The 17,040-nt window shown below is 43.4% G+C and overlaps 2 protein-coding genes across 3 annotated transcripts in view; one reads left to right on the forward strand and one right to left on the reverse strand.

Annotated features, from left to right (window-relative positions):
- LOC143793317 (uncharacterized) overlaps positions 1-9,029 on the forward strand; it is a 76,177-nt gene extending 67,148 nt beyond the window's left edge. The window contains exons 5-9 of the mRNA XM_077280187.1: positions 2,076-2,139; positions 4,741-4,829; positions 5,225-5,337; positions 6,236-6,392; positions 8,079-9,029. Of these exons, the coding sequence (XP_077136302.1) occupies positions 2,076-2,139; positions 4,741-4,829; positions 5,225-5,337; positions 6,236-6,392; positions 8,079-8,236 (581 nt within the window). The 3' untranslated portion in view covers positions 8,237-9,029. The remainder of the gene's footprint in view (positions 1-2,075; positions 2,140-4,740; positions 4,830-5,224; positions 5,338-6,235; positions 6,393-8,078) is intronic.
- Positions 9,030-12,241: 3,212 nt separating this feature from the next.
- NSD2 (nuclear receptor binding SET domain protein 2) overlaps positions 12,242-17,040 on the reverse strand; it is a 113,376-nt gene continuing 108,577 nt past the window's right edge. Inside the window, exon 23 of one of the 2 annotated variants that reach the window (XM_077280188.1) lies at positions 12,242-16,771. In XM_077280188.1, coding sequence (XP_077136303.1) covers positions 16,530-16,771 — 242 coding nt within the window. In that variant the 3' untranslated portion in view covers positions 12,242-16,529. The remainder of the gene's footprint in view (positions 16,772-17,040) is intronic. The other variant, XM_077280189.1, reaches the window with a different exon arrangement.

The following is a 17,040-nucleotide window of genomic DNA, read 5'->3' on the forward strand; positions in this document are numbered from 1 at the left end:
TGGCATCCACAGTTCTTCCATTTGCCTCATTATATGGACTCTTCTGCCGGAGGTTCCATCTGCATCATGTGCTTCAGAGATTTACACAGTGTAAGCGCTCAGAGCAGAGCGCAAGATAAATGTGTGCCTATCCTTACTGCAATCTTTGGGAGGCACAGTGAAAAAATCAACAACAGGTGAAGAATTGGTTTTATTTATTTTTACGCTGTTCCTCCTGCGGTATAAGTGATTAGACAACTTTATTCTTCAGGTCGGTGCGAACACAGCGATACCCGATTTTATTTTTTGTTTTGATGCTGTCACACACTTAAGTTTTTTTTTTTTTGCTGCAAAAAGTCTTTGTATCGCCATATTCTGATAACTACAATTTTTCTGTATGTCTGTCAACAGTCATGTGTGGGTTTTTCGAGAAACTATTTGACATTTTTATTTGTACTGTTTTGGGGCAAATTACATTTTTTTGATCGCTTTCCATTCTGATATTTGGGAGGTAGAATGATCAAAAATCAGCAATTTAGGAAATCTGTTTATGTTTATGTCTGTTTAATGGCTTTCAATGTGGGGTATAATTGATAAGGCAGATTTATTCTTCGGGTCAGAACGATTACAGCAATACCTCATTTATATAATATTTTTTATGTTTTACCGCTTTTACACAAACTATTTTATAGAGAAAAATATATATTTTTGCGCCTCTTTATTCTAAGCGCTATAACTTTCTTACTACTTCGCGCATGGAGCTGCAAGCTGCATGGTAGCTTGATTTTTCTGTGACAAAATTACGTTTTCATCGATGACACATTTATCTACATTTTTTACTTTTTGATCGCTTTGTATTTCCACTTTTTGTTCGGTATGGTGAAAAAAAACTTTTTGCCATGTTTTATTATTTTTTTTATGGTATTTACTGAAGAGGTTAACTGTGACAATTTTAGAGGTCAGGTGATGCCAATGAGTTGTACTTCTTTTTTGTTTGTTTTTACATAAATTGGTATAATTTCTTTTTGTGATATTTACAAAAAAAATAAAAATTCTTACAATTTTTTTTTCAACTTTAAAATTTAGCGTTACAATACACCAGTTTGCAATGCATTACACCTTTCAGTGTTACACATACAGAAGCCTTTTAGATTATGCTCCTGGCATGGTCTAAACAGGCTACCGTAGCTGACAGACCCGGATGGCCTCGGGTCTCCATGATGACAACCGACAGCCCGTGATCACATTGAGAGGAGCCAATCGCGTGGGAAAGGAAGCCTCGTTCCATATCAGTGAGGCTGTATAAACCTTTTATGAAAGTTTACCCTAATTCTCCATCCACCTACCTGATTGACATCTCCTCAGTGCCCCTCTTTCCTGCTACTGCTGCTTAATTTCCACTTATCTAGCCTCAATGACAGCTCCTGAGGGTCCCTCCTCTCTTCTGCTACTGAATCTCTGTGCACCTAGGCGGCTGACTGCTCCTCAGTCTCTCCTCCCTGCTGCTGAATCCTCTTCCCATTATCTGATTGACAGATCCTCAGTGTCTCTCCTCCCTGCTGCTGCTAAGATCTCACACTGCTCAGCACAAGCTGCAGTTGTCAGGCTGGGTGGACAAAGCTTAAATACACTTGGACACATGAGATATTTCATCCTATGGCTTATCTCCTAAAATGCTCTTCTTAATATAAGGATTATATAGCCATTCTGAAAGGTATAGATTTTTTTCAAAGTACACCAGCCTCACCAGGTTAGAGATCTATCTAATGTATGCTGTTTGTACTGTGAAATTTGGTGACCCATCTCCTTGAAGTTGTATATAAAGGCTTCTAGTGACAGTATCAGGAACTGTAATGGTATGGTGGTGATCACCCAGAAATGGAGATACGGTAAGTAGGAAACTGCTGACTGGACTGTGGGACAACCTGATGGGAGGAAAACTCAAGGATAAGTGTTTCACAGCTGTAAATGCTTTATATATATCGGACACGATAAAATACAAGGAGCCAGCCTGCAGCATCCTGACATTGGGCACCAGAACGATCTATCAGATGATTACTTAAATATTGTGATTGTCATTATCTTTTTTGTTTAAGGTCACTTTGCATCTGCACAGAATGCATCGCTCTGCAAGCCTTGTCCGGAGGACACATTTTGCAAGTAATTTTTTTTAAATTCTGTCTTATTTCATTTTTTGTATATAATTTTTTTTATTTTTTTTATTTAGTGACTTGCAATGTTCATACATAGAGTACAAGATGTAATTCACATATTGTCTCCTGAAAAGCCCCAACTGCTGCTCTGCTCCTTCATGCTTTACGCTGCAGATCTGCTTGGCTGCTCCATAGAAGCTCCAGTTCGCCAGGATGCCAATGCATGGAGAATGGATTTAAATTGCAGTACAATTAGCATAAACTTGGAAATGGAAGAATTGGGAATATACAGTGTGTACTGAAAGTATTCAGAAACAAAAAACTGTAAAATAAATTATTCCCCTGCTATTCCGCAAAATATACAGTTGGTGCAGAAAGTATTCAGACCCCTTTAAGTTTTTCACTCTGTCATTACAGCCATTTGGTAAATTCCATAAAGTTCATTTTTTTCTCATTAATGTACACTCTGCACACCATCTTGACTGAAAAAAACCCAAAATGTAGATTTTTTTGCAAATTTATTAAAAAAGAAAAACTGAAATATCCCATGGATATAAGTCTTCAGACCCTTTGCTCAGTATTGGGTAGAAGCCCCTTTTGAGCTAGTACAGCCATGAGTGTTCTTGGGAAAAATGCAGCAAGTTTTTCACACCTGGATTTGGGGATCCTCTGCCATTCTTCCTTGCAGATATTCTCCAGTTATATCAGGTTGGATGGTGAACGTTGGTGGACAGCCATTTTTCAGGTCTCTCCAGAGATGCTCAGTTGGGTTTAGGTCTGGGCTCTGACTGGGCCAGACAAGAATGGTCACAGAGTTGTTCTGAAGCCACTCCTTTGTTATTTTAGCTGTGTGCTTAGGGTCATTGTCTTGTTGGAAGGTGAACCTTCGGCCAAGTCTGAGGTCCAGAGCACTCTGGAAGAGGTTGTCATCCAGGATATCTCTGCACTTCGCCGCATTCATGTTTCCTTCAATGACAACCAGTCGTCCTGTCCCTGCAGCTGAAAAACACCCCCATAGCATGATGCTGCCACCACCATGTTTCACTGTTGGGATTGTATTGGGCAGGTGATGAGCAGTGCCTGGTTTTCTCCACACATATCGCTTAGAATTATCACCAAAAAGGTCTATCTTCGTGTCATCAGACCAGATTATGTCTCATAGTCTGGGATTCCTTCATGTGTTTTTTTAGCAAACTCTATGCGGGCTTTCATATGTCTTGCACTGAGGAGAGGCTTCCGTCGGGCGACTCTGCCATAAAGGCCCGACTGCTGGAGGGCTGCAGTGATAGTTGACTTTGGTGGAACTTTCTTCCATCTCCCTACTGCGTCTCTGGAGCTCAGCCACAGTGATCTTGGGGTTCTTCTTTACCTCTCTCACCGAGGCTCTTCTCCCACGATTGCTCAGTTTGGCTAGACAGCCAGGTCTAGGAAAACTTCTGGTGGTCCCAAACTTCTTCCACTTAAGGATTATGGAGGCTACTGTGCTCTTTGGAACCTTGAGTACTGCAGAAATTCTGTTGTGACCTTTGCCAGATCTGTACCTTGCCACAATTCTGTCTCTGAGCTCCTCGGCCAGTTCCTTTGACCTCATGATTCTCATTTGGTCTGACATGCACTGTGAGCTGTGAGGTCTTATATAGACAGGTGTGCGCCTTTCCAAATCAAGTCCTATCAGTTTAAACACAGCTGGCCTCCAATGAAGGAGAACCATCTCAAAGAGGATCACAAGGAAATGGACAGAATGTGACTTTTATATGAGTCTCTGAGCAAAAGGTCTGAATACTTATGACCTCAACAGGGCACACAAAGTACGCCTGCACCGGAGCTGCGGCATGAAGACGTCACCGTAAGAAGATGGGAGGCCCCGGACCGTGACACCCACTGCAGTGGGACCGCCCCTGGGTGAGTATAATCTAACCTCTTTTTCTGATCTTTCAGGTTACATCGGGGGCTTATCTACAGCATCCCAGAATGCTGTAGATAAGCCCCTGATGCCAGTGGGCTTAGCTCAACCTACATTTTGGGGGTGACCGGTTCCCTTTAATGTGAAAAAAAAGAACTTTTTTGGATTTACCAAATGGCTGCAATGAAACAGAGTGAAAAATGTAAAGGTGTCTGAATACTTTCTGTACCCACTGTATATTTTGCAGAATAGCAGGGGAATAATTATATTTTTTTTTCCCCTTTACGATATGTGATCACTTCCAGATTGTCAAACGACCCCCACAATCCTCGCAGTGTTAGTTAAAGGTTACTCCCATCATAGCAAGTTATCCACAAGATAGGTGATAACTTCCTGCTCGCCTAGGAATGGGGGCTTTAAATGCCCATTTGAATGGAGCAATTGCTGCTCATGATGGCGTCTACTGTTGTCTATGGGACTGGGGTACATAGCCGCGCTCATCATGAGCAGCCGTTGCCCCATTCTTAAAATCCATGGGGTCCCAGATGATTATATGGAAATATCCTTTAAGCGCCTATTCCCATGAATGAAGTGATGTCTCAGTTCCCTGAAGCGCTGCCAGATGCTCGTTGGCCATTGAACTTTTTTGTCTTTGGAGGCCATGTAATCTGTGTAACTAATAATATATTTCTTTTATGTCTGCAGCACATCCTCGTGTACCCACTGCACAATGTGCCCTGAAGGGCAGGAATCTCTCAACCTCGGCTCCGCAGTGTGCACCTTGTGTCCTCCCGGTAAATATTAATGCATCATTAATTCTGTGGGAACGGAACTCTGCAGATCAGATTTTGCTTTTCTTGGTCCGGCCATCCATACACATTGGATACAAGGTCTCTCATGGAGATATTAGAGATTGGGCATGTTGAAATTCTACATGCCTGACCCTGCCTAACCCATTGCTGGTGAAGTCTGGTATCTGCTTATTACCACTCTCCATAATAAAATAAACACTCGCACAAGCCAAAGATTTGGCCGCCGAAGAGTGAAAGTTGCAGATTCGGCCACATTCTATGTGGGCTCTTTGTTAGGATGGCTAATGTGTACCGGAGAACAAGCCGGATATCTTCTCCTGTTCCCATATTATTCTCCTGTTCCCATATTCTCCTACTTGTTTTCGTCACCTACCTAGGTATGTATAAAGGACATGGAGACGATCGATGCAAATATTGCCATGATGGTGAATACCAAGTGAATTCGGGAGGAGAACGCTGTGAAGAGTGTCCTAAAGATCACTACTGTCCTGTAAGTATATAGGTGCACGGGGAAGAAGACCCAGTCTTCCGTAAGGGTTATTAAAACATTGGTCTTCAAGGTTTTCCATTAGAATTCCTCTCCCCACCCCAAAAAAACTGGATTTTGATGGAGTCATTCACTATTGAGGCCGACATTGTCAATTTGGACTGCTTTGCATTGTGGTCAACCATCGGACCGATTTTTATGGACGTCTGAATGTACCCGGATAGTGAATGGCTCCATCTGGGTTTCCGTTTACCTCCTGTATCTCAGGGACTCCGATAGAAAGTCCAACTCTCTGTTCATCAGAGAACACTGTGTGTGACCTTGACCGTATGAAACCGTAATGCAGCCCCCCTTGGAAATCTAGACTTGGACCATGAAAATCGGATGTGATGTGATGTCTGGACCGGCCACGGTTTTGCAGCCAGAAGGACACATATGAGGCTGTCCAGTTCGGGTCATGCGTCCATACTCCGACAACAACACTTCGGCATGATGTTAACTCAGAATTCTCTTGATCAGTCTGGAAATCGTGGTCTGTACTTGACGGTGAAACCTGTGTATATGAAGCTGGCCTGTTACTGTAGGACGGTGGAAAGAACAACAAGCGTCCAAAAGTTTCAACGAGAGGGTGGGAGAGTAATGTGGACGAAAGGAAGCAAAAGTCAAGCCCTGTACTTAGATTATTTGGCTTTACTTTCTATATTATTATTATTATTATTAATTTTTATAGCGCCATTTATTCCATGGCGCTTTACATGTGAAATACGGGTCAAATATAGACAAATACATTAAACATGAGCAAAAAACAAGGCACACGGGTACATAAGGAGGGAGGACCCTGCCCGCGAGGGCTCACAATCTGCAGTAAGTAACTTCATAAGATGTCTTCTCTTACGCACAGAGTCCAGATATTAATCCCATCAGTTGTCCTGAAGATGCTTTTTGTCCCTCTGGGAGCTCCGAACCGAGTTATTGCATGGAGACATTCTTGCGTAAGGATGGAGAGTCCTGTCGACTGGCTCCTTTAACTATCGCGATACTTGTAGTTTGCATAGTTGGTAAGTTGAGCAATTTCTATGTTTCATTACTCAGTTCCAAGAGTGGAAGGCAGTGTTCTTTTAGGACCATCCCAGCCAGCACTGCAGCTTCAACTGCAAATGTAGATGGCAACTACCAAACTCGCCCATTTTCGCATTATGAGCTGACCATCATATGGTAAGGGCTTTTGGCTGATGTTAGTTGGCAGAGGCTGGCTCAACAGATATTAAGGGGATTGGAGTCCGAATGGGCATGTTTTATCGTACTTGCAACTGTATCGGCATCCTGGATGCCAATAAGGTTGAAAGCAATTTTGGAAGAGGGAGTGTCACTGATGCTCCCTCCCCCATTTAAGGGCCCCATTCCTAGGATGTCACTATTTTGCGTCCACTGTGCCGAGCAGTGAAGAGCTTCAGATCACTAGCTGCCGAGACTGGAGCAGCAGGGAAACAACGAGAGAGAGAAAAAAGAAAAACAAACAAAATGCACAGTGCCACCAATGCCCATGTAGTTCGGGAGCACGGAACAGCATTTTTTTTCCTTGCAAGCAGCGATGAGCTGAATAGGAAAAGGGATACAACTCCACGGAGTCAAACATTTCTTTATTAGTTAATGAATTCAGTTCCAATAGTGAGGGTTTAAATACTCTATCAAAGGCATCGCATAGCTATGAAGTGCACAGTCCATGACTCAATGGCCAGATGACCATCATAAGGCTGGATAACACCAGAAACTTGTAGACCGCCTGGTCTGTTGTCTGACCATTGAGTCATTTACTGTGCACTTCATAGCCATGTTATGCCTTTGATATATTATCACTAATCAAGAAAAGTTTTACTCTGTATGGAGGACTGTCAAAGGCCATTATACTGTACGGAGCACTATGCAGAGCCCATTGCATTATACTGTATGGAGCACTATGCGGGGCCCATTATACTGTATGGAGGGCTATGTGGGGCTTGCTGTTTGTTCTGTATGGAGGACTATGTCAAAGGTCATTATACTGTATGGAGCACTCAGTGCTCCATACAGTATAATGGGCCCCAGAGTGCTCCATACAGTATAATGGGCCCCACAATGCAGAGCCCATTACATTATACTGTATGGAGCACTAGGTGGGGCCCATTATACTGAATGGAGGACTATGTGGGGTCCATTATGCTATGTGGAGATCACAATACTTAGCTGGGGGTGGTAAAGTAGGGTCATCACACATTGTGTCTGGATGAATTCATGGTGGGATATCCTACTGTTCGGGGGGGGGCACTTTTGCTGGTATCATACTTTATGGGGGTAATCAAAGGGGAATCAAGGGGCTTCAATAGGAGGAAAATTACTTTGAAAGGGTGTGTTCAGATGATCAGTAATCGGCAGCGCTTTGAACGCAGCATGTTTGCTGCCTCCAAAGCGCTGTCGGCTATTAAAGGAAAGTCCGCATGTGATCACAGAACCGTGTGGATTCACCGCGACCAATAAATTGTATTGTACATCAAGGCTGGCCGGCGACTTTGTCAGGGGTTTCTTTTTTTTTTTTACATTTTGTCCCCCTGTATTGAGTTTGACATCATTGGCCAAGTGTTCCCAATAAGGCAAACAGAGTGCATGTGTGGGAAGGTTTAGTGTACATGGTGGTATCCACCCCCCCCCCCCCCCCCGCAAAAAAAGGAAAAATCAGCTCTCGTAATGTTTTCTCTTTCTCGCTTCAGTAATACTTCTTGGCGTGATGTACATAATTGGAAAACAGATGTCGTCGAGAAGACGGGTCATAAGTCTGAGCCCCAAGTCTCCTCTTCTACACCCAAAGCGATCTAGTTCTATATATGGGATCACATATGACGCAGAACCTGTATACGCTGGATGGTAACATGGCGGCCCACCCTATATGACGCCACCTGTGCTCACTGGATGGATGGTGACTGGCGCGTGTTTCTACTGACTTGAAACTACATTGTTGTTCTCTTATGTTCATTTATTATTTTGTACATTCTGTGAATAGTCTTTATGCAAGGTTCTCTCTCGTTCTGCAGGTCTGTGGGGTATAGCACTCTTATTTATAGTGGTTTGTAAAAATGTTCTCCTGTACATACAGTTGTAAAACGTGTTACATCATATGTGGATTTTTTTTTTTTTTTTGGCCACTCCACCCCCACTTATTGGGTTATCAAGGCTAAGTGCCATATAAACAAGCATTTGGTTTGTGGGTTTTTTTTGTAGCTTTTTTTTTTTTTTTTTTTTTTTCCTTTACCAGCGTGGTATAATGTTTTTGGTTAAAATAAAAAATTTAAATAAATGCAATAAACATTTTCTCATGAAGCGGTAATAGATCTTGGACCCTAAAATGCAAAAGGTGGCTACTTTTGTGTGAGTAAGCAGCCAATGGGAAGATGATTGAGTGACATGAGGAACATATTTCGCATTGTGATCTTGAAACACTGAGCCCAGACTGTGACTATTTTGTAGAAGATTTGTGCCAAAATTCTGTCTGGGTATTCTGGACCCTTGTTCACGTGTCCGAATCCATATGTATAAGCCAAAAAGGCTACAAAACACAGTAGCCCTGATCATCAGTTTGCACCAGAATTCTACCATAAAACAGAGTTGTGCAAAAATTTTGTGAAAACAAAGTTGCAAAATTTTAAGTAGTAACTTCTCAAAGTGATTGGCCACCATGGAAGGGGCATGGCCAACAAAGCCATCCACCATACTAGACACCAGAAAGTGGCACAAATTACAACAAATGTTCTCCTGATGCTCACTGGCGTATATTTCTTGGTTCATGGTGACTAGAACATGTGCCAAAATCATTAATGTCTAAGCCAGTCTAACTCCAGCACACGATCCATCCCAGACTATGGCTACTGGGCTGGCAATTCTATTTGCTCATCTTAGAATTTTGCCTACGTAAAAGGAGTATGGTCATTCTCCGATGATCCCTCTGAGGTCCAGAAAATGTAAAGTCAGGATTACATAAAAGGGCTGTGAGCACTGAATGTTTGGCTCAAAAATTCTCTCAATCCTCAAAAACTTGAGTTTTTGCTCCGAAAACCCTATACACAGTACCCGGGACTTGCTAGGAGGCCAGGAAAGGTTTCTTCGGCAAGAACCAACTTGACTCTTCAACCATCTCTCGTGCTAATTATGCTTCTCCATAAAATGTAAACCGGGTTTGGTGGTTGAGAAACTCATTTCAAGCTTTTCTGTATTTATCAAAAAAAATACGAGTGGTTCTTGGAGATGGGTGAGGAAAAACAACGTTTAGTTGTGTCACTGCATTGGATTGTATATCATAAGAGTATGGATCTCCTGACCATCGGTGTATGTGACTGAGCACAGACAGACGGGAGTAGTTTGTTCTTGAATAGTGAGGAGCGGACCGGTGGAAGTTTAAAGTTAAGTTTGGGCGAGTACCAGAACCTAAAGTGCGGTTTGGACACCTGAACCCTATTGAAATGCATGGGATCCTGGACTTTACATATCGCTCTCTGACATCCCACCCTCGGAAAACCAGACTACCAGGTGAAGTGAGTTTGGCAGATAACATCGGACACTTACCTTCCAGTACAGATACTGAACAGTACAAGTCAGGTTTGCTCATCGCTATTATAGAAGTATTTTCTTGAAAGACAGCAAAAAAAGTTTGGGAGCCTTGAAATATACTTATTTTTGATATATCCTCTGCTCAGTAAAATGCCCACAGCTTCTGTATCAGTGTGCATAAACTTTCTATTGAGCTCCTGCGGAAGGACCTGAACTGTTACATTTCTTTGGGTCCTGAGAAACTTTCTCACCGCTGATTGCTTGGTGCTCTGCAGATTCCAGGCCTCCTCTAGCGGTATCAGCACAAACACTGCACTCCCGCCGAGCAGCTGCACCTGCCTTACTTCACCAAGCACAAGGCCAAGCGTCGGATGGAGTGATCTAAAGCCACCACCAGTGGACTCTGGAGGAGATGTGTTCTGTGCAGTGATGGATTACACGTCTTTATCTGCTTCTCATAGAAGGGTTTGGTGAATGCCAGGTGAACGTTACCTGCCTGTATTGTGTTGTACAGTCTTAGGATAAAACTACGGGGGTGTTTTGTTTTGAGGAATCAGCCCATTAGTTCCAGTTGAAGAGGTTGTCCACTACAATATGTAGCAGGTGAATCGTTCTTCAAATATCTTGCATTTCAAAATGTGCCTGTGAGTGGCGCTATCCGCTCATCCCCATCACTTGATTTTCAGCTGCCTCTGATGTCACAAATTTAAAAAATTGGAAGATGATTCGGCAGGACCCAGTCTCCCGAAGTGACTGGGCTGTGGGCAGAGCTTCACCGCAGGTTACAGTCTAGTATTGCGCAGACTCTTTCCTGCACAGAGAGCAGCAAGCCCGCACAATAATGTGCGGTGAAGTTCCAGCCACAGCCCAGTCACTCGGGAACATTGGGTCCCGCCTTGGTGATGCCACATCATCTTCCAATTCCAGAAGTTGACGTGAATGCATCAGATATCGGTGACAGCTGTAGCTGTGGAATCACGTGATGGTGATGAGTGGACAGCGATAGCATCACGCACAGGCACATTTGGAAACTGGGGTAGTTGAAGGAAGCCTTATTTCCAAGGTTTCTTGATCTGCCCACTACACGTTGTAGTAGACAACTGCTGTAAGGGAAATCTTAATGCTTCACCGTACCAGCTATTATGGACAATTGCAGCTTCCAGCTTTGTGGGAACAGTTTGGGGAAGACCCATTTCTGTTCTCCATTACTGTGCCCAGTACACAAGGTCCATAAAGACACAGAGGGAAGAACAAGACCACACAGAGCCCAGACCTCAGCCCCATCCAACACCTTCTGGATGAAGCAAAATGGAGATTGTGAGCCCATCCTCCCCCAACATCAGGGTCTGAGCTTACAAACCTTATTCTGGATGAAGGAGCAAAAATTCCCAGACTATTCCAAAATCTTATAGAAAACGTTTTGACAAGAGCCAAGGCTGTATTAATGTCCAAATGTAGACCGGGGGGGTCAGAAAAAGCACAATTTTGTTCAATAAGGCCCCGATTTATCAAAGTAATTGTGGAGTAAATAGCTTTGAAAAGGCACAATTTTTGCAACTTTTGAAGGTCTTTCCCATTTCTACCTGCTCTGCCAAAATGGGCACAATGGGGGCCAGACAGGGACAGGAGTCAGGTTAGTGGCGAAGAAGCCCATGCCTTTTACTGAATCAGAAGCATCAGACGAGTGGCATGTGCCTCTTAAGTCAGAGGTGTTTGAAGCCTACATGTCCCCTCATTAAGCAGAGAAAAAAAAAAAAAACACGCTGGAACCAGGGCCATGATGTAGAAAGTGTATATTTTATATCTCTCATGACAGGACGCTAACTAAACACAGCCGAGTGCAATGACATCACTACAGCTCTGTACATAATCAGGTGCCTTGTTGGGTGGGATGTGTAGCTTTCTTTTGGCGCAGTTACTACAACCGGTCCCTTCTGGGGGGGGTCAAGGTCATACAGCGATATCACAGCTTTAGTAGCAGGGTGGTTCAACTGCACCGATCACCAGGAAACCCCATGATAATTGATGATAGATTCTGTTTAAAAGGGAATCTGGATGTAGCATCATATAGAGACAGATGGGATGGTAAAGAAAAGATGAACGAGTCTCCAATTTCAACAATGTGTTACTTACTGGGCTGCTAGCTGCAGTTTTGATAATATCACAGTTAATGGCTGCAGACCTACTAGTTCTTGGAATGCTGAGCTCTCTATAACCCCGCCCACACCACTTGTGTACACTACGCATTAGCTGCTTTGTGCCCATCAGTGAAGGGGGCGGGGTTATACAGAGCTCAGCATTCCAAGAACTAGTAGATCTGCAGCCAATAAAACAGTGATATTATCAAAACTACAGCTGGCAGCCCAGTAAGTGACACATCGATGGAATCAGGAATTCTGTCCCAACATCATGGTGCTCTCAGAGAATCTCATCACCAGGTTTTTGCCATCAATATGCTCTAACTGTGGGAAATCAGATAGCTGAAATGTGCCCATATTGGGCCCGTGTAAAAGCAGTTTTATGCATCTTTTGGAAAATAAATCACAACCGGACACATTAAGTAATGAAAACTCTATTCGGACAGCTTGTGAAAAACAAAAATAAAGATACATTTTTGTATTAAGTTCAAGTTGAATAATTGATAAAATAAAGGCATTACATGTAATAAAGTGCGTCTTTCATTGCTGATGAACAGTTTTTTTTTGTTTTGTTTTTTTTTAAACAACTTCAACAAATGGGAATCAGAAGTCCAGATTCTTCAATATACGAGTTGTGACTATATCCGGCCTTTAATACCAGGATCCAATAACGTACAGCCTACTACTTATACAGATTTATGCTCTTCCTTAGGACAAAATATAAAAGGGAGCTCAAGATCTACAGTTCAACCTATTTTCTAAAAAATACGCTTAAAGATGGAGGTGCAGACGGATTTAAAGGGGCCGAACTATGCAAATATCTTCCCTCCCCCGAGCACCTAAGAAGTGATGTCCGAGATTAGAACAACATGGCTGCTACCAGTTATGCCGGATTCACACGTCCCTATGTCGTGGTCCCATTACGGACCGGTCACAGGGCTTCCTGACCCCCAACGTCACAGCCTCACCTATGCCTACGAAGATGATGAGTTCGGGTCAGGAGAGCTGCGGCCGGCCCGTAACTCACAAGTGTCATATTGCACCTCATACTCCTTCACTTCGAATGGAGCAGAAATGCAATACCAGACCCAACCTGTAGGCCGGTGTGGCGCTGTTGCTGCAGGAAAGCAGCTATGCTTTTCTAATCGTGGACAAACCTTCTAAATACCCCTTTATGAGGTCAGATCATGCAAAAATATCAGATGTTCCCTTTTTATCTTATTTTTTTACATATTGTAATAAATCAAAAAATTTGATCCCGACAGATTTTATTAAACATCAGTTTAGGTTTGATAAGGATCTCCAAAATGCACCGTATAAATCAAATAAACTTATCACTACCCGCCATCACCACCAGGAGGCGCTGAACAGCACACTGAACTCAACAAATATGTATGCAGTGAGCTCCCTCTAGTGGAGGCACATGGTAGTTAAATGATAACATTTTAGCTATGAGGATGGAGGACCTGCAGGGCATCGGGAGGCAACATTCACACCCCAAGCACATACTTATGCCCAAACTCCACAGACTCAGATGCCTATGAAGCTGTCGTGATCAGTGACCAGACTTGGGCACCACATCCAGTGAAACCGGCCATACAGTGACATAGTTACCGCCGCATATAAAAAGATATGTAAAAAAAAAACCAAAAAACATTCTGCACAGTAAAATGAGCTATAAAATGCATGGTGTTAAAATTGGACATTACCTTCCACGATCGCCAAGAATCCTGGCCAAGTAATCCATCCACGGTCCTAAATCCCAATTTCTACTTTTCCCAGTAAAAAGGAGAGAAAAAAAAAAAAAAAACACACCTCAAAAATATTTGCCAAGCCTGCTTTCTATAACAGCCACCTTTGCAGAATGAAAACCCAAAACACTAATGATGAGCGACATAAGGTGTTATCTGAGCATGCTCCAGTGCTAACAGTGTCTAACGGCGTGCTTGAAAAACATGTTAAAGTCCCCGCGCCGGCACGTAGGGATTGCTTAACAAACAGGCAATCCCTTCATGTGTTGCGCTCTCAAACAGCTGCGAGACATGCAGCTGTGGGGACTCGAGCATGCTCAGATAACACCTTATCAAGATACGTGTACAATGTGTATTCTCCCTGACCCTGCACACATACATTGATTATCCACAGAAAATGACGCTAAAACTAAACGGTGTGGTGGAGTCCCAGCCTGAGCGTACGGAGGTATATGACACCATGTAACTGTATAAAAATAAAAAATATAATTTTATATAATATATATTTAAAAAAAAAAACAAAAAAAAAAAAAAACAACTTCCTCCTCCCAAAGGAGAGTTCTCAGAAGCTTGAGATGACAAAGCCATGAGGTTGCAGGTTTACATCAATCCTTAAAAGCACACGGGGACGCTCCGCAGCAGCATGGAGGAATATTTTGCAGTCCCATTGCAATATTTAAAAAAAAAATTAAAAAAAATAAAAGTTAATTTGGGAGCCACACTTAATAGCCAGGTGAGGTAGCAACTGTACATTTGTAAAACGAGCACACTACTGTGACTGAATACAAGAGAAAAACTTTATAATAGAAAAACCCATAGCAATAACGTTCTCACAGTCAAGCTTAAAATGTTAAGAACGTGCTAAAAATAAAAATGCGGTTGACAGCACAGTTTAACTGGCAGGTCATATGGCTGTGTGACCGTGGAAAAAGGGCCATTGGAAATGTTACAGCCCGCTGTGCGCCATTAGCGATACCGTTTTATGTAGCACATTTTCAAGACTGTTGCATGCAGCGCTTCATTAACAATCTCACTGAATGCAGCGCACCATTTTCAAGACTGTTGCACGCAGCGCTCCATTATCAACACTGTTGCACGCATCGCACCATCAAAACTGTTGCAAGCAGGGCGCATTATCAATCTCATTGCACGCAGCACGCCATTATCAAGCCCGTTGCATGCAGCGCTCATTTATCAAGACTGTTGAACGCAGCGCTCCATTATCAATCTTATTGCATGCAGCGCACCATTTTCAAGACTGTTGCATGCAGTGCTCCATTATCAACACTGTTGCACCATCAAAACTGTTTCAAGCAGGGTGTATCCTCACTCATTGCACGCAGCATGCCATTATCAAGCCCGTTGTGTTGCACGCAGCGCGCTCCTTTATCAAGACTGTTGAACGCAGCCGCTCCATTATCACTCATTGCACGCAGCACGCCATTATCAAGACTGTTGAACGCAGCGCTCCATTATCAATCATTGCACGCAGCACGCCATTATCAACTGTTGAACGCAGCGCTCCATTATCACTCATTGCACGCAGCATGCCATTATCAAGACTGTTGAACGCAGCGCTCCATTATCAAGACTGTTGAACGCAGCGCTCCATTATCACATCGCACGCAGCACACCATTATCAAGACTGTTGAACGCAGCGCTCCATTATCACTCATTGCACGCAGCACACCATTATCAAGCCCGTTGCGTTACATGCAGCACTTATTTATCAAGACTGTTGAACGCAGCGCTCCATTATCAATCTCATTGCATGCAGCGCACCATTTTCAAGACTGTTGCATGCAGCGCTCCATTAGCTACACCGTTGCACACATCACACCATCAAAACTGTTGCAAGCAGGGCGTATTATCACTCATTGCATGCAGCATGCCATTATCAAGCCCGTTGTGTTGCACGCAGCGCTCCATTATCACTCATTGCAAGCAGCACACCATTATGAAGCCCGTTGCGTTGCATGCAGCGCTCATTTATCAAGACTGTTGCATGCAGCGCTCCATTATCAACACTGTTGCACGCATCGCACCATCTAAACTGTTGCAAGCAGGGCGCATTATCAACCTCATTGCACGCAGCACGCCATTATAAAGCCCAAGTCTTAATAATGGCGCGCTGCATACTACGGGCTTCAAAATGTTGTGAAAATGCACACAGCGGGGCATTGAACCTGGTGCTGCCATTATTGAGCCTGCAGAGCACCATGCCTCCACTATTGACCCCAGTGCACACAGCACTGTCATCAATAAGCCCTTGCAGCAAAAGAACCAATTTAAAAAAAAAAAATCTAAAAGTATTGGGTTAAATGTACCTAAAGTTTCTTGGAAAAAAAAAGTGTAAATGCAGAGAACCTTTAGGACTAGTATAAAAACAAAAAAGCGTAAAAGATATGGATTTCCACGGCGGAGCCAATAGTGTCTTGTTTTACAAAAAGAAAATATTTGCTGTAAGCGGCTCCTTCCCATTGGTGAGGGATATAGCGGTAATGCAGTGTAAGTGTGGGTGTCGTATTATACGGAGAGTGAGCGATGGCAGGAGCAGTTGGCGATCAGTGCAGACGCAGCCAAGGCTGCAGAGGGTGGCTCAGTGGGTATGTTCTGTCCTGAATCGGGGTATATCACAAGAGGGTACAGCAATCAAAGCGATAAGCTTCAGTCTCCCCCATTATCGATATTCACAAACAGTCCTATGTACACTAGTGTTGCAGTCCGCTCGTTATCTGCTCCTCAGGCTCTTTTTACACTTGGCTTTCGAGCGCTCGTTCGGCATACATTCAGCTTGTACTTCATTGAACTCGTCCGGGTCGTGGTCCAGACAGCAGAGTCTGCCGTCCGACGTCTTGCTGTACAGTCCATCCTCGTGGTGACTTTTGCAAAATGAGTTTGGACACACGCTGCAAAAGCTCACCGAAGCCTTTCCACAGACATCGCAGTGATGCCACGGGCAATCCCACTTCCCTGTAAGTAAAGTTCATATCAATTAATGTGTTTTTCATCACACCCCAGCTCCAAATCACCCGCACAGACACTGAATTATTCCACAAGCACCACTAGGGGGAGCTCACTGCTCTCAGTAAAAGTGAATGCGGTGAGCTCCCCTTAGTGGTGACAGCAGGGATCTAGAATCCTGTAATGTCACACCGCATCTATGCATCAGAAAGAGCGACAGCTATAAAGCTATATTAAAGGGGTTATCCAGTGTGTCACAACTGATGGCCTACCCTTAC

The sequence above is a fragment of the Ranitomeya variabilis genome, chromosome 1, assembly GCF_051348905.1.
Source record: "Ranitomeya variabilis isolate aRanVar5 chromosome 1, aRanVar5.hap1, whole genome shotgun sequence".
In the NCBI taxonomy this organism is placed as follows: Eukaryota; Metazoa; Chordata; class Amphibia; order Anura; family Dendrobatidae; genus Ranitomeya; species Ranitomeya variabilis.